This window comes from Prosopis cineraria, unplaced genomic scaffold, assembly GCF_029017545.1.
Source record: "Prosopis cineraria cultivar Desert tree isolate PC_DT_omini unplaced genomic scaffold, ASM2901754v1 PC1, whole genome shotgun sequence".
NCBI lineage: Eukaryota > Viridiplantae > Streptophyta > Magnoliopsida > Fabales > Fabaceae > Prosopis > Prosopis cineraria.
Window position 1 is genome coordinate 46,745,283 of NW_026555332.1, and position 18,121 is coordinate 46,763,403.

The window sequence follows — 18,121 nt, forward strand, 5'->3', positions numbered from 1 at the left end:
AGTTAACTATGAAAGGTAGAACATGACAGAAAGTTTATTTTTCAACATGACTTCAAAATTTCCCATCACGTTAATAAAAGAAATTTGGCCAAAAGAATCGAAGAAAGAACACGAGTGTAGGACCCGCAAACATCTTTAGACGACGTACTCTAACGAAAAAAATTTATTATTTGATGGAGACGTTGGGTGTTGCAGTCGCAGAAATGGCTAATTTCTTACTAGATGAATAATGTTTGAATTATTGTTAAAAAAATTTATATTTAATATCTAATTTTATTTTTTTATTTATAAAAATGTTACTTTTAATTTTTTTAGATAAGCAAAATCACATTTTTTCATAAGTATTTATTAAAAATTTTTTAAATTACTCTTCATAATTTTATAATTAACAATTATAAGAAATGATTAATGAAGACTTGACTAACATAGTTAATAAAAAATATTTTAGTTTATTTGTTATTTTCATACATATAATTAATATAGTTAATCAATTTTCTTAACTCGTGTGATATAATTTTTATCTTTTACAAATAGAAATAAAGAGAGTACTTCAAACATAATTACATTCAATAAAAGAATACCCTAAAAAATAAAAAAATTATTATTTATATATTAAATATGTATAATAAAAAAATTTGAAATAGAATAAATTGTTATTTTTATCTTTCAAATATTAAAATATTCCTGTACATGGTCACAGGACAAATAGAATGAATAGTAACAATAGTGCTAATCATTTTTAAAAGAAATATATATTTTTTAGCTTTTTATGTTTAACTTTTTTTTTTTCATTTTGCTTAAAACATTTAAGAGTACCTCACAAATATCACAACATGCATTTTTTTAAAATATTTTTTTATTACTCTCTCTATTTTTTGAGGAGTTGGATATCTAAAAATATAAAATATTTTTAATTTTTTAAAATGTAATCATTATCTTTTTTTTAAGTTACTCTTGTTGAATAACTCACTCTATGTTTATTTTAGAGTGACATTCCTATTAAATAGGAATAAATATGAAAAGATGGAGTTAGTTAAAAATAAGTAACTATAAAAACAAGTAACTAATTTATCAAAAGATGAGATTTGATTAAAATATTTTATATTTTTTAATGAAGGAAGTATATTTTAATAATATTATATTGGGATATTTTTAATTTGTGTAATTAAATAAGTGTAGGGTTAATGACAAATTGTTAAATAGTAATGATAACAAGTTGTTGATACTTTTTGTAAAATTTTCCCCTAACAATTTAACCCTTTCTGAAAGAAAAAATACATACACGCATGTATACAAACACGTTAATACCGTGTTTAAATTTAGGACTTTTTTTAAGAGAGGAGGATGATGATACTACTGGAACAATTAGTTTGACATCATGTTATTACTTATTAGGAGTATTCATGTTAGTAATTTTGAAATTCTTAATTTTAGAAAAATTTGGCAGAAGTTATAAATGTGTCAGAGGTGTAATTTTGTTGTCAAAATACTCATTTTATTAATAATATCATCAAAAAATTAATTAGTGGTTTAGCAATTGATGAGTGGTGCCTGACTCATTTATTAACGAGAGTATAAATGCATTTAATAAAAAATATTTATTTCTTTTAAATAAAATAAAAAACTCATATGAAATTATCTTAGAATAAAATAGAACGATAATATATTTCCTTCATTAAAAAATATAAAGTATTTTTTGAAGGGTTGAATGTTTAAAATATTAGATATTTTTAAACTTTTAAAATATAATCATTATCTTTTTTAAAAAATAATTTTATTAAATAAATTACTTTATAATTATTTTAGGATTAAATACTCTATTAAATAAAAATAAAAATAAAAAAATAAAATTAATTTAAAAATATATAATTATTTTATTAAGAAGTGAGATTTAATTAAAAATATTTATATTATTTTTTGAATGAAAAGTATCAATCATTTAATTAAATTTCTAAAAAGTGTGATAGATGCCTATTCATCGCACGAGGCTAAATCAAATTTATTTAATTTAAGATGAAATATAGTAGGTTAGAGTGTTATGGTGGCATAGTCTCAACTCTCAGAGCACCCTACTTGTAAAAGCTAGAGAGAGACGCTTTGACCCTCCTGATTTCAGTGGGATTAAGTTATACAATAAGAAGTGCTTGTTTGGATAAGCTTACATAATTAATTATGTCAATTCAAACCATGATTTTGAAAAAAAAAAAACCCCAAACACTCTCCTTTCTTCAAAAATTGATTTTGGTCCTGAAATTTTGTTTGGACGTGCTGACCTACTTTCAATTTTCAATTTTGGCTGTTCAGCCTTTATTATTTTGTCAAAATTGTGAAATTATCAAATATACCTGCAGAGGTTTGGCAAAATCAATTGTAAAAAATAATATTCAAACATAATTACATTATAATATAATTAATTATAATTAAAATAAATTATATTAATTAATTTTTTAATAATCAATTTACTTCAATTGAAAGTCAAACACATCCTAATTTTGTAATGAAGAGCTTTTATTGGACACAAGGCCTTTCTATAAAACAAATAATAGGATCTGAGACAAATAATTGGATATTTATTTATACACAAGCAAGGTTGTTAAATTTATGAGTTTAAATAAACTCATAATAGAAATATAAACTTGTATCATAAACTCAGATTTTAAATTTATAAGAGTTTATCTTTATTAACAAATAACTATTAAAATATAATTATAATTTAATTTAAATATATTAAAAATACAAATCATTAAAATTAAACTCATATATATTGATAAATTATCATACACGAGACATAAAAATTTTAAAATAAAGGAATTTATTTTTGATATTTTTGTTTTCTTTTTTTATTAATATTAATTTTTGTATTTTAAGTTTTTTTTTGGACCAAGTCTTATAAATTTTACAAATTAAATTCTTTACAGTATATACTTAACTCGTTCAACTAAAAAAATTGACAAGCTTAATGATTTTAATCAAGTTTGTATTTAGTTTGAGTTTGTGAATTAATTGAGATGATTTTGTAAGTTAGAAATATAAAAATGATAAACTTGTAAGTTTAACTAAATTTATATTTAATTCAAGTTTATGAGTGAATTGATATGATTTTATAAGTTGAAAATATAAAAATGTTAAATCTATAAGGTCAACTCGATAGTTTGACAATTATATGTGCAACACTAATTGAGAACAAAAACGGAATGTCAATGCCCAAAAATGTGAAATTTTTTAAAATTAAATTTGATAAGGATTTAGCCCATAACTTAATTCATCTAAAAAATTTTGTTATAAAAAAATCCATTAATTATTATATTTTTTAAAATTCCATTTTTTCTTTATTTTTTCTTTTATTCTCCTGATTGACAATGCTGCATCTATCCATCTCTCGAGTGGCAACGCTATCGTCTAAAAAATTTAAATGATGCTGTGAATATATTAGAACTTGTACATTTTCTTTTCCTTTGAATATTCTTTTTCTGTTTGCCACCCTCGATACCATGATTTTTTCGGATTTTTTATCCGATTCCATTTGTAATGAGTTTATGGGTATGACTACTTCAAAGTCCAGACGCTTTTGATGATGTGCTGATTGTATTATATAAAAGTGATTAGGCTAAACTTACTATGCCGTTCAAGCGTCTATTTTCATCATTAACTTCATTCCGTTTAATATATTCTCCCTCCCTTGCAGCGCGGAAAAAATAATAACGAGACAAACTGTACTTGACCGGAATATATTTTGATTTAATTTGAACAAAAAATTGAATGAGAAGTTTAAGATTAAAATTAGACAGCAGAAAAATAGGGGAGAAGAAATAACAACAACAACTACAACAACAATAATAAAATTGATAGCAATAGAATAAGAAAAAAAGACAACAAAATCCTTTTGAATTATATAAATAAAAATTTAATCTCTTAAAATATCATAATATTAACGAAGTCTCTAAAGACTTCTTTGTCAATAACTTTTTAAGAAAAAAAATATCATTTTATCCTTATTAAAAATAACAAGAACCAATCACAATTTTTATTTAAAGAATTATAACTTTTATTCTGTAAATCACAAAAAATGAATAAGAAATTATAACTTATCAAGTGTAATTTTTATTATTGAAAAAAAGCTCTAATCACAACTTTTATTTAAGGATTAACAAGTTTTATTCTATAAATTATAAGATTTAAAAAAATTATAAATTATCAAATGTAAATTTTATTATTAAAAAATAAATTTTTAAAATAATAAATACTATTTACAACTTTTATTTAAAAAAGCACAACTTTTTTTTAAGGAATCGTAATAATTAAATAAGAAATCATAATTTATTGATAAGGATAAAATAATAATTTTTTTAAAAAAGTTATTAACAAAAAGGTCTTTATAAACTTCATTAATATTATAATATTTTGAAGGATTAAATTATTATTTATATAATTTAAAAGAATTTTATTATTATTTTTACATAAAATAAAGAAAACATAACTCCAAATACAAGCACATAATATTCACGCAGTTTGTTCTGAGTAAATAATTGAGAGATGTAATGCTATTAATGACTCATACATAACAGGGCTTGCATGAGATTAATATTATGACAAGAAATATTATTACAAAAGAATTATTTTAAGGTCTCACTTTATATAATTAACTACTTTTAGGTAAATGTATTGTCATTCTTTCAAGTTTAGTTGTTAATGACCTGAAATAAATTAACTATGTTGAATGAGATTTGTATGTAATTCTTCTTATTATTTATAGGCTACTAAAAATCATTCCTCACATTTTGCTCCACATATAGTTTAATAGGTATATATATAGACATTAACAATTGATATAAAAATTTACTTTTATTTGTAATTATATTTTTAATATTCTCCCTTACTGTCTTAGAGGCTATCTTCATTTGAGCCTTTATTGTACGATTTAATTTAATCTCTTAATTTGAAAATCGCCGCAAAATATTTTTCAATTTGGCGGCACGAAAAGAAGAAAATATATTGAAGTGATTTTTTTTTTAGTTAAGGTCATTTTAAAATGAAATAAACTTAACAAATTTGATCAAAAAATGAAAATAAAATTTCTATTAAATTTGAGAGAGCCAAAGTCCATTTGATTTTTTTTTTTTGGGGAAACAAGGATACGATAGCAAAGATTCACATGAGATTGGTTAAACTTAAATAGGAACTTGTCCAAAAAAAAAAAACCTTAAATAGAAACAAATCTGGGAGGGTGACGTGGCATTTCATGTGGGCAACATTTGAAGCTGACATGAGCTAGAAAGTGCTTCTCAAGTAGTTGTTGGGAGCGGGAGCGAGAAAGGAGTGGAATCAAGCTTTCCACAGAGCCAAGGCAACCGTTTCTTTCGCTGCTTCAGTTACTAGCTTGAGACTCGCTACCTCTCCTCCGGTACGTTCGCTATGAAACTACTCCACTCTTCTGCCCTCATTTCTCACTCCCCACCTACTTCATCTTCCTCCTCCTCCTCCACCCCCATTCCCCATTTCCTCTTCTCTCCTCATCATTCTCTTTCCCTTAAATTAACTTCCAACCTTTCTCCCATTCAACGACCTCCAACACATGGCGTTCTTGAAGCTGGGATCCAAGTCCGAATCTTTCCGCCTAGAAGGCCAATCTTGGTGAGTCTTTCCTTATTTGGTGCTGTCATGCTGTTCTTTGATCAATATACATTCTGTAATTCTTCAGCCTCTTTTTTTTTTTTTTCTAAATTCACCAGGCATTTTAGTAGTTGATCAAAATGCATAAGGTTCTTAAGTATCGTTCCCAAATTCTCTCTAGTCATATCATACATTACTGACTTCGTGATCAAAACGCAGAAATTTTCTCCTGAGTGTTTTAAAATGCTTGTCAATTTGCTGCCTAATTTCTTGCCCTGCAAAGAGAAAAATGGAAGTGGTGCATGCCATGCCATCTCCTGAGCAGCCAGAGAGGGAAATGCCAGTTGCTGATTGTTTCCTGCCATACATTATAATACATTAATACTACCCACAGCAGAACACAGGAAATACCCGAATGGTTTTTTCGTTCGTTTTTTTTTTTTATAACATGGTCGATCACATTAAGTGACAATGATTTTATACTAAACGTGCAAAGCAAGAATTTATAAACCTGTTATGGACATAACAACTTGTAAAATCATTACGAGGTCTCACATGGATAAACTTTTCTCATGAAGTGTTGTTCGTTATAATCAGGGAGAGATATCACATCCAATGCCCTAGTGTGTTTACTGGCACTCTGTAACTCATTTTACAACTATAGACTTTGTTGTAGAGTAGTGGGCAGTCACCTAACAACTCATCTTCATAGGTCTATAGCATACTGAACTTGTTGGATTCTTTATTGCTTTCATGAGTGGATACTGTTATCTGGGAAATGCCTTTACAATGTCATTTTGTGCTCGACATATCCGTCTTTATTTTATTTTACATTTACATGCAGGATCTGCACATCAGGACTTCCAAGTGATGTTATCATTGAAGTAGGCGAGATGTCCTTTTATCTCCACAAGGTGCATATTTTAATTGAACTTTGATTATTGAAAAGGATTCTTCTATGCGTGCACTTTCTTCATTGATTTTTCTATTTAAATTTTTTGGCTCTCAGTCAACTGGACGCAACTACACTTTCATGCTGGAGCTTAGATTCTTTCCCATTTGTGATCTTTATGCAGTTCCCATTGCTTTCTAGAAGTGGGCTACTAAAAAAACTCATTGCCGAGTTCCCAAATGAGGATGGATCAACTTGCCTTTTGCAACTTCATGATGTGCCTGGTGGAGCTAAAACATTCGAGCTTGTAACCAAGTTTTGCTATGGTGTTAAAATAGAAATCACAGCATTAAATGTAGCCAGCCTCAGATGTGCAGCAGAATACCTCCACATGACTGAAAATTATGGTGAAGGGAATCTTATATCACAGACAGAGGCTTTACTTGATGAAGTTTTCAGTAATTGGCCAGACTCCATAAAAGCTCTTGAAACATGTGAAGAAGTCCAGTCATATGCAGAAGATCTCCATATTGTTTCAAGATGCATTGATTCCTTGGCTATGAAGGCTTGTTCAGATCCAAGCTTATTCAATTGGCCCATGGCAGCACGTAATAGCACACAGAGTCCGGAAGCAGCTATGTTGTGGAATGGTATTTCTTCTGAGATTAAACCCCCGTCTTTAGGTGAAAATTGGTGGTATGAGGATGTGTCCTTCTTAAGCCTACCTCTATATAAAAGACTAATTTTAGCCATTGAATCAAAAGGTATGAAACCTGAGAGTATTGCTGGATCTCTGGTATATTATGTTAGGAGGTTTCTTCCCCTGATGAACAGGCAATCAAGCTTCAACGATGCAAATCATCTCAACCCAGGGACAACCATTTCTACCACTTCCGAAGCAGATCAAAGGGCTCTACTGGAAGAAATTGTGAGCCTCCTTCCTAATAAGCGGGGGGTCACATCCTCCAAGAATCTGCTTAGGCTGCTTCGCACAGCCATGATATTACATGCAAGTTCATCATGCAGAGAACATTTGGAGAAAAGGGTAGGAGCTCAACTAGATCAGGCTATGCTTGTGGATCTTCTCATTCCAAATATGGGATACTCAGTTGAGACTCTCTATGATGTAGACTGCATTCAGAGGGTTCTTGATCATTTTTTGTCAATATACCAGCCTGCATCTGTATCAGCTTCTCCTTGCATAATTGAAGAGGGGCCATTGATTGGTGAGACTGATACATTGACAACGATGACAATGGTGGCAAATTTGGTGGACGGATATCTTGCTGAGGTGGCCCCAGATGTTAATTTGAAGTTGCCCAAGTTTCAGGCACTTGCTGCTGCAATTCCAGATTATGCCAGGCCACTTGGGGATGGTTTATATCATGCAATTGACGTATACCTTAAGGTAAGGCCATGTTGGATTGTATAGTTACTACTAGAACTGTGTTTCTGTTCATCTTCCTTGTTTCCGATTGACTGGACGATTTGGCATTATAATAAAAACTTTTCAAAATGTCCAACGCCGTAGCTAATTACAATTGTGAAGATCTTGATCCCTCTGGGTTAGTATTATTGTTGCTTGCAAGAACTTTGGAACTGGAAAAATAAGGGTGAGGAGATTGCCTAACAGACATCAAGTGATAGAGAAAGAATGAACAAGGAAAGAATGATGCAAAGTTTCATTTTTCTTTCTTTTTATTTCCTGTGTAGCATTAACTGACTAGGATTTGTTAAGAGTCATTCAGGTTGTTAATAATTGTTGGTTAGTCCGTTGCTATATGAAGGACACCTGTCACATTCTGCTACTTAGACAATTGCCTTCTTAGTGTACTCAACTCAGAACAATGAATGTGAAGTTTGGATCCATTTCGTTTTTTTTTTTTTTTGGTGTGGTTTCGCTTTATGCAGTACCAAGACCATTCAAGGTATTTATGTCAAGTGCATCCAATATATATATATATATATATTAAAAAAGTCTTTATCTGGTTAAATATCATAAGTTTAACACAACCATATGGTAACTCCAGGCACATCCTTGGCTGACAGATTCTGAAAGGGAGCAAATTTGCAGGCTCATGAACTGCCAGAAACTCTCATTGGAAGCAAGCACCCATGCGGCGCAAAATGAAAGACTTCCACTAAGAGTAGTTGTGCAAGTTCTATTTTTTGAACAGCTTCGTCTCCGCACATCAATTTCTGGCTGGTTCTTTGTTTCTGATAATCTTGAGAACTCACAAACCACCAATGGAGGCCTTGGCCTCCCCAAGAGTAATGGCACTCGTCAGCTGGGCCCTGCACTGGATGCTGAAAACATGAGAGAACGTGTTTCAGAGCTCGAGAAGGAGTGCTCGAGCATAAAAAATGAGCTTCAAAAGCTAGCAAAGACGAAAAAAAGTTGGAGCCTTTTCCCAAAAAGATTAGTCTTTAGAAGAAAATCTGAGTGTTGCAATCCAAAAGAGTCGAACGGATGTGATGCCACGGGTCCAGAATCATCTACGAATGGAAAAATAAATGATGAAAATAATTAAGGGAGTTCACTCAATTTCATAGCTAAAGTAAGTGGAAATACTTCTGTTTTCATTCGCTACTTCTAATTTTGTTTCTGTCAATGCAGTATTGAGTTGACAATCGAATTTGCTGGTAGATTACATGTTAGTGACTTCTTTCAAACCGGCGCTAAATATATGTCACATTTCATGCTGTAGTCTGACGAAATGAAATCTGTACTTGACTTAACCAAGTTAATTGTTCCGTTTTATTGTGGCTGCAGATTGATGTATTCTAACTGCTTCTATAACCCGCGAAACGCGCAAAGGATATTTATAGTAAATTTAAGACGTCGAGAATCAAAGTAAATATGAGGAGTGGGGTGGAACGGAGAAGTTATAACGGTCAGTATCCAGTCAAGTTGATAGCCCTCAAATGCAGGCTTGGCTGGAGTTAAATTGAATCCAACAGTTGCTGTATCTTGAATGTAATGACTGACACGTGAAGTCAGCGAAGGCTTCGAGTGCAACTTTCCGGGGTAGAGGAGTGCGTCTTGGAATATTTTTGGACGGTTGACACTCAAGATATTTAAATGCATATATCTGCTCCCGCTGTCCGGTTTATCTAATCAAGCTACGAGGCTTATGGGTGAGAAATTGAGTGTACGCACTACGCAGTAATGGAATATCCAATTTGTGAAGATGGCATTGATTGGGAGACCAAGAGCCCAATTTCTTTCTCTCTTTCTCTCTCTTTTTTTTTTATTAAAAGAACCCCAATTTCTTATTCGTACAGCTCTACTGAGACGGAGACACCCCAATTTTATTCTTATCGTTTCTCAGATGGTCAGTGACTGTTTAGTTGGGGTCATCATGACGGGATTTCGACTGCTCGGATTTTAAGTTGGACGGTCCAGATTTAACATCTTTTAATTTATAATTTTATTTATTTTTTATAGTTATTAAGATAAAAATATATTAATTTTTAAATAAATAGTTTATTATCAATTATGACTGTACAGATTTAATATAAATGATCCAATTTAATTTTAAAATTTTTATATATTAATTATTTAAATGTATTTTACACGGTTCAAATTTAATATTAAAATTTTTAATTTTGTTAAATACAATATTTAAAAATAAAATATATAATCTTTTAACTATAACTTTTTAAAAATATTTTTTTAAAAAATTATAAGTAAAAAATTTTAAATTTAAATTATACAAAATATATTTAGATAATTAATGCATAAAAATATAAAAATTTTAATATTAAATTAGGCCATTCAGATTAAATATAGATCAGATTAGTTATGAAAAAATTTATTAAATTTTTTTTATAGTTTTTGTAAATTTTTATTTTAGAAAATATAAAATAAAAATATTAAATTAATTATTTAAATTTATGATGAGCAATGAAAATAAATCCGTTTAGTTGCAGCCCAACGAGCCCATATAGTGAAAAGAATATAGTCCCTGCCGTCATCAGCTAGGAACATGAGCTTCCATCACGATCACGAATCATCCAGACTCGGCTATGAGGACAAAAGTACCCCCAGGCAAATGAGTGCAAGGGCCATTGCACTTGCAGAGCTTAATTTATTTAGATGATGAAGCACGTAGAGAAGACCACCAACTGATGTTGATATCTTCCTTATCGGGGACACGGTGGAAACAGTATAAGGAACTGTCGTCAGTCATTTTTATACAGTGGCAATTAAGCCATGTTATGGCTGTCTTTTAACGTTGGGTGAGCAGATGTTTAGCTGTGACATACAAATCATGTTACCCTGGACCCTCCAATAAAAAAGTCTTCGAAAGGAGCTTTGCTGGAGAGTGGTCCTACTACTGGATGTAGCATGTTCGCCCAAAACTAGCATTAACCTCTTATTTTTAGTCAATTGCCAAGATTAAATCCTAGATTTACAGCACAGGTTGACTAATATCTTAAAAGGAGCTACCTTCTCACGCTGGGTAAGTCTTCCTCCTCCTTCTCCGTTTGTCCTTTTCCACTTCGCTTGAAAATCAAGAGCAGGATCTTCTTAAAGCCCTCAGCCTCTAGGTTGCTTTCATTTGTTATTACCTCAAATTTTCCTTTCTTAAAAACATTCACCACGATGGGGAAGGATTTCATAAAATAAAGCTGAATAGAGGGCACCCTGTCTCCGCATAACGCTTCCCTTTTTAACTCTTTCCCACAATGAAAGCGCCTTTTATTTGAGGGTTTTGATTTCCGGGACCCTTGGAGGCGCAGGCTCCTTCAATTCCTGTTTGCCACGTTTGCACCTCTGAACAAAGTAACACATCGTAAATGAGTGAAGAACCATTTAAAGCTTCTGGAATCACCTCCTAGCCAACGGTCCCGATTCTAAAAGGCAGTGTTTTCAACCACTGGCAATCGATAGGTTTTACTGGGGCCACCAATGGTATCATATTGTCCTCAGCACAGTGATGCACTTGATCCTTAAGTATGGGTTTGAAGCCCCAGTGGCTTTCGCAACTCAGGGCACTGTCCAGAGATGGCCCTACATATTGTAGTCTCTTTATCCAACTTAGCTGAGTAGTTCCTGAGGAATGCAGTGCCTGCCATCGCGGTTCCACTCAAATATTGGCCCTGGTCGTCCGTTAACGGTCGTTGGTTGGGATAGTCTTGTCTCAAGCACCTTTTGAGTTTTGAACTCATCATAACACTTACTACAAACACTGGTCCTTGAACATGCCCATCACGTAATTGTTCCTATTCTTAATTATTGACACTTGCGCCCATTCAAGTTGGACCGTGTATTCTGTTTGCTAACCCATTTAGTCCTTTTTTTTGTCTTCTCCTCTTGTCTTTTTAGTGATTCTCTGTTGGCAACACAAGTACCCTCCCAGACTCTTCGCACATTCCTTTGCCCCTTATCCACAAGGACGAAACTGCAGTATTGTGTTTGATAAAATGGATAAAATAAATTTTTACACACCATTATTGTACTTACATCACGATAATTGTGAGGAGTCGCTGAAGTGAAAGCTCACCGCAGAAAATATTTCTGTCACTTTAAATATTCACTTTAGTTTGTAACTTTCTTCCTCTGAATCTTTGCGCACAGGTGGCAAAGAAAATAGCTAGTGACAACACATTTGAAGCGAGTTAAAAACTAATTGACGTTGAAGGACAGGTCCAGAAGCCCCTACGGCTACTACTTACAACTTTAAAAGAAATCAGACTTTCACGAGTAGGAAACTAACGAGTTTCACATATTCAGGTCAATCCCAATAATTTACAGAAGCAATTTTAAATGACAAAAGGGAAAAAAAAGAGAGAGAGAGTAATTCTAAAATTAGCTCTTCCACTTTCGAAGTTACTTCTGTCAGGTTTCATCTTCCGTGCCCTTGAGGTAAACCTAGCTACCTTGAAATATTATACTCTTCAGGGTAACCCAGCTGTTCCATCTGCCAGTTCAACTTGGGAGCAACACTTTCATGACGGGGCACATAATCCTGTAAGTCAAACATTTTTCCTTTTCTGTTAACATTATTCATCTGTACTAATCAGCAGAACAGCAGGCAAATGGACTAGTTGCCAGAGATGTGCTTACTTATTGTCAGGTTAAAAAACAGCTATTGATTCATATCATTATCTCAAAATTTAATTTTATGTTTGCATCTATATGTTTCCATAAAGAGATCAAAGCAGTTGATTTCTCACAGGAAAAGTTACTTCAGATCACGAAAATCAAAATGAATAGAGAAGAGCACAAGCCTTTGTAATCTACGGTTAAGAAAAAAAAAATCAAAGGACAAAAGGCAGAGAAAAAGGGAAATTTTGAACAAAAATTGTTCTAAATAAGGACATCCATTGAATTGAATTACCTCTAATTTTTTGACCAACTCTTTAGGTGATGGTGCGGATACAATGATGTGGCGGGCATTAGGATTAATAAATCCCTCTTCCACGGCTTTGTCAACGAATGATAGCAAGGAATTGTAGTATCCATCGACATTTAATAATCCTACCTACAAGTTGTGTAATGCCAGACCAAATTGGGATAAAAATGAGTATGACCAAAAGATTCCTCCTAGTACATGAATATAAAATTAGTTAATTACCGGTTTGTCATGAATTCCGAGTTGAGCCCAGGTAATGACTTCAAGAAGCTCTTCTAGAGTCCCATAGCCGCCTGCACGTAACTGGTATGAGTTTCTTAAAAGTTACATTAAAAAAAAGAGGCTATCCGAATGATACAAAAAAAAGTACACAGAATAAGTCTAAGAAAAAAATATCTATATCAATTTGTCACTGTGTTTGTTTGGTAACTGTGGTGCTTAGTCTTGCCTTTGTATAACCAAATGCACTGGATTCGAACTCCACAATGGATCTCATAATCATAGCGTCAAGTAATTGGTCATCTTTTTGACTTGGTTTCTAAACCCTCTAACTCATATGCTCTTCCACTCTTGGCCCGCCTGACCTGAGGACTCCATTTTCACAAAGGGGGTCCCACCAATAAAGAGCAAATAACAACTTTGCCATAACATGCCTCTTCAGTCTTACTAGTTTCTCAGCACTCAATTACTGCGGGCAATAATAACTGAAAGATAGCTTTTTGAAGGGTAAGGCACGATTCCCTGTCAGGTACAGGTGCTATTTGGAAAAAAGCTATCAATGTGAAAGTTCTCCCTTGCTTTACCAACTTATCTTTGGCAAAATATCTGGGACAATAATGTCACGGTTTGAGGGATTGAGGTGGAGATGAAAAAATGGCATGAAACCAGAAGCACAGTTGGCCGATCTAACTTTCAGTGTAAAATTTTAGAAGGTCAGGTCTATGAGCAAGGTATGTTCGAAGGGTCGCTCTCTAATCATAGCCTTGGGTTATGTGAAAACGTCAAGAAAAGCTGTTTTGGACTCTGCAGGACGCACTACTGATTTTACAGAAGCGTCCCGATTCAATAACATGTTTAATTTTCAATTGAATAATAGTGGTACACAAAGATGTCTGTGAAGGCCACATTTAAAATAAAGAAAATCCTACCCCACTTGTGTTTCCTCAATTCTTCAATGTTTAGCATTGGCCAAAAAATGTTCACTTAAGTGGAGGACTAGTCGACCCTATCCATTCGGAACCACTTCCAAATCATACACCAGTACTTAAAAAAAACCTTGCCGAGCAACATCCATGATTAGGCGTGGTGATATTTGTAATGATGTTAGGCCCAAAAAGTTAGTTAAATAAAATAACTGCAGTTTGTGTTTATACGAATATGATGCAGCGGGTAAACATTTTTGGGAATTGTATGTTACTCCTACCATATGTATATAGCAAGTCGAACAGGTTGATGAATAAAAATACCACTTTCTGTTTTGTAAAGGATTTGAAATTTCAAGATAAGGTCAATATGTGAATGCTATGTACTAAAAAGAAAAATAGGTAAAAAATACGCTTTATGATTCAGCTTTTTTGATTGTGCCTCTGCACTGTGTTTGAAGGCTAACCTGGCAAGGCAATAAAGGCATCAGAATGCTTAGCCATCTCAGCCTTCCTTTGATGCATGTCTGCCACTGCCTTCACTTCTCCCACCGTTTCGCCAGTTAGCTGTGACACGGAGAACCAAGAATGAGAGAAGTAAAAGAAAGGTCAATTTTCGGTAAGAAAGAAGGCACGTGATTTGGACTATTATGCAGGTTATAAGGGTTGCCGCAAAGGGAGACTAATTCTTTATACACATGTACCCTACTATTTCCAAGATAGCAACAGTGATTCATATAACAGAAAATTGATTAGAAGGGGAAAGAAACAGTTCTTTCCCAATAAGAGCCAATGAATTAAAGCAGAAGAAACTGAACAGGGTTTGCCAGCTAAACGTTACGCCATAAGGATGGAACTGTTTGCCAAATAGAAAAGCAGAGAAAGGAGAGATGCAGATTGGTTGGCATAAAACCATCTATTTATTCTAGTGATAAGGCGGATAGGACTGCCAAGCATTGACCAAAATAGAAAAACAAAAAGAGTAAGATATATTGAGCTTTGCAGAGAAGCTTAATCGAAGGACCAGGGGAAAGGAAGATGTACCTAGATGAACTTTCTGAATAGAAAATGGACTAAACGAAAATTTTCACGTATGCGACATCATTAATGCTTTTAGTTATCTAATTGTTGAAGCTGATAATGATATTCATCAAATAGAGTACTGATATAAATGAAATTTGAAAAAAAAAAAAAAAAACAGAGAGAGAGAGTTTAATGCCTTGATGGAGAGAAACAATAAACAATGCAATTTGCTATACTTTAAAAAAAAAAAATACTGAGTTTCTCTCCTATAAGAAGCAGACATACCTCTCGAGGCATGAGCGTCTTGGGAATTACTCTGCGAGAGACAATAACGTGACAAAAATCAGTGTCAAATGAAAAAGAATCCCACATTAGCACTGTGATTACTCATCGATTCTGTTTACTTGATCTTCCTTTCCCCAACATGTTTGGGGAGAAAAGGAAAAAAATTAAAAAAGGGCTAAGGAAAAGTAAGAAAATAATCATACCCAATGACATGCCGACCACCATCATGAACTGCTTGTGAAACCAAACCCATGAGACCGATGCTTCCCCCACCGTAGACCAGATCGATGTTCCTTGACACCTGCAGACAACCATTAATCTAATCAGCCTAGAAATACGAAATACCAAAAGCAGACAAGACTGGCTATCATACTATGATGTCAAAAAAATGCTTTCATGATGACCCATCTGGAAATATAATTTGATGGCACTTCATTCTAACAGTTTCAAACCCCGAGACGAAATGAAAAGAAAAGGCATGGAGAAATCATTCTTTAACTCTCAGTCAGCAAGGGGGCACTCGCAAGACTTGAAACTCTTCATTTTAAAGGTACTGAGCTACCCAGGTAACAGCAAAAATCAACAAAAATCAATTGTCCTTACTTCATAGATGAAGGAGCAGCACATGCCCAAGAATATCCTCGAAAAACAGGAAATTTTGAAATCACTTCATCATATACATTCTACTTATGAACTCAAAAAGGAGAAAACCTTGAATCAATGTCAGATTTGATTTTCAGAGGACCTTGAACAAGCATCAAACATGTCATAAACACAGCCAGTTTAACCAAAAGAAATTCACAGCGGAAGCAGAATCTGCGGTACATTAGGTAACATAGTTTAACGACTTCCATCGGATTAGAACGAATACAACTCTAACGTGTACGAAATGCATGCCGGAAAAAAATATCCCGAAAGGCCTTCTGATTGTGTTCATAAAAACCAGATACAGGGAATGGTGGGCAGTGAACAAAACAGGACAAATATGTAAAAAAAACAATAACGAAGAAAAGCATGAATACCAATTCCTTGCCAAGTTCAATAGCAGCATCTTGATAGCTACTCTTCTTGCCCTGGCTGCTTCCACAGAACACACAAATCCTCTTAAACCTTGACTTCCTCATCTCACTCTGTATCTCCATTGCTGTAAACTAATTGTACTGACACCCACACCCTGTCTAACTCTGCTTATGTTGTGAATGATATAGAAACACTTGTTAAAAAAAGAATCTCCCTCCTAGATTCTCCTCCTGCTTCTATGCTCATCAACTCATACGTGTGTCATGGAGATTACAAGTATCAACTACAGCCACTCTATTGCTCGGGCGTTGAGTGAAGTGTGTCCCCTTCTTCATCGCTATATATAAACCCCATCGCACGTGATATGTGGCTTGGCACGCTTGCATTCCAAAACCACACCGGCCCACAACACAACCTTGCCACGCGCGCACAAAACTGCTCTCTCTTCGCTCCTTGTTCTTTGCCAAAGTTGGGTTAAATTAGCCTGGTTTTCTTTCTAAATATGATCGGTACATTTCATTGCGCTCCATCCTCAATTTCCTTTGCATCAAAGAACTCAACCTTTTACAGTATAATTGTACTTTTATTTTGAACTCGGTTACCATCCTGTGAATGCAAAGAGAATTTTGATTATATGTGTATATAACAATATGACCTGGTGGTAATTGCCTAGATGACCATAATTAATTTATTTTTTTCATTAAAAAAAACAAGTGGGGTACAAGTGTAATTTTGTTAGTCACAGGAATACAAGTGTCATTTAGGCGATCTGTAAAAAGAAGAGTCGATGTAATTAATCTTTATTGAAAAAGCAAAACGGAATATTCAATTGGACGCCTTGTCACTGCTCGTTTGTTTGCCAATTTGCCTTGATAATTTACTATGTTTTGATCATTTAAGAGTCAAAATTCCCAAACTTTTCTGTGCGTTTTCCGTTTTAGCCCTAAAAGGAGCCTACCTTACCTTCCTCCAAAGCCGTGTAAAAATCTAATTGTCCTATCCGACTCAGTTTAACCTAAATAAGCATGGATCAATCCGATCTAGTAAAAAAATTAGTTTAAAAGATTGAGGGGACAAAAAAAAATCAAATTAACTTCTTGGATTGGACCAAAGAGAGACCAAACTCTCAAACCATTTGATTCAGTTTGGTTTTATAAAATTATTTTAATATAATTTTAATTATTTTTAATACAGTTGAATAGTTTAAACTTTAAAGTTTAAACTTAATATTTCCTTCATTCACATTTGGCCCTTCTATTTAATATAATTTTAATTTTTTATTACGAAATTGTTATTTAATATATATTAGACATGCTGTTAAAGTTTATTGATGTTGTTGTATAAGTTATGAATTTGAATTATTTAAATTGTAACTATAATAGTTGTTGTTGTCATTATTGTTATAGATTGTTATAAATTTTTTATAATTATAAGTATTTTTATTATTTTAATTGAGTTTATCAAAGTGAAATAAATTGTTACCTTTCTTACAAGAAAAATGAGAAAAAGAGCTAAATAAGTACTAAACTATTGAGATTAATTTTGTAATCTTATAAATCAAATTCTACCCTCTATTCTTTGGATTATAATTGAATTAGATCAAATTACGTGTTGGTTAATCTAATTTTTTTACGAGAGAGATTAAACTTTAGGTTAGATTAAAGTTTAATCTTGTCTCATCTTTACATAGCCCTACCTTCCCCTTACAAAGTACAAACAACCAGTTTGCCTTTTTTTAAAAAAAGAAAAGGATTGAACAGAAATAGCAGAGAACCGTTGTGCAATAG

The 18,121-nt window shown here is 32.9% G+C and overlaps 2 protein-coding genes across 2 annotated transcripts; one reads left to right on the plus strand and one right to left on the minus strand.

Annotated features, from left to right (window-relative positions):
- Positions 1 to 5,493: 5,493 nt before the first annotated feature.
- Positions 5,494 to 9,811, plus strand: LOC129304757 (BTB/POZ domain-containing protein At5g03250). Its single transcript, XM_054944565.1, has 5 exons — positions 5,494 to 5,631; positions 6,455 to 6,524; positions 6,687 to 7,910; positions 8,533 to 9,060; positions 9,276 to 9,811. The coding sequence occupies exons 1-4, from the start codon at positions 5,573 to 5,575 to the stop codon at positions 9,031 to 9,033; spliced, it is 1,854 nt and encodes a 617-aa protein (XP_054800540.1). The 5' UTR covers positions 5,494 to 5,572; the 3' UTR covers positions 9,034 to 9,060; positions 9,276 to 9,811.
- A 2,305-nt stretch (positions 9,812 to 12,116) lies between these two features.
- On the minus strand, positions 12,117 to 16,656 carry LOC129310320 (cytokinin riboside 5'-monophosphate phosphoribohydrolase LOG3-like). Its single transcript, XM_054952144.1, has 7 exons — positions 16,337 to 16,656; positions 15,518 to 15,615; positions 15,315 to 15,345; positions 14,474 to 14,573; positions 13,087 to 13,157; positions 12,850 to 12,993; positions 12,117 to 12,477 (listed from the first exon to the last, which is right to left on the minus strand). The coding sequence occupies exons 1-7, from the start codon at positions 16,454 to 16,456 to the stop codon at positions 12,385 to 12,387; spliced, it is 657 nt and encodes a 218-aa protein (XP_054808119.1). The 5' UTR covers positions 16,457 to 16,656; the 3' UTR covers positions 12,117 to 12,384.
- Between the last annotated feature and the right edge of the window lie 1,465 nt (positions 16,657 to 18,121).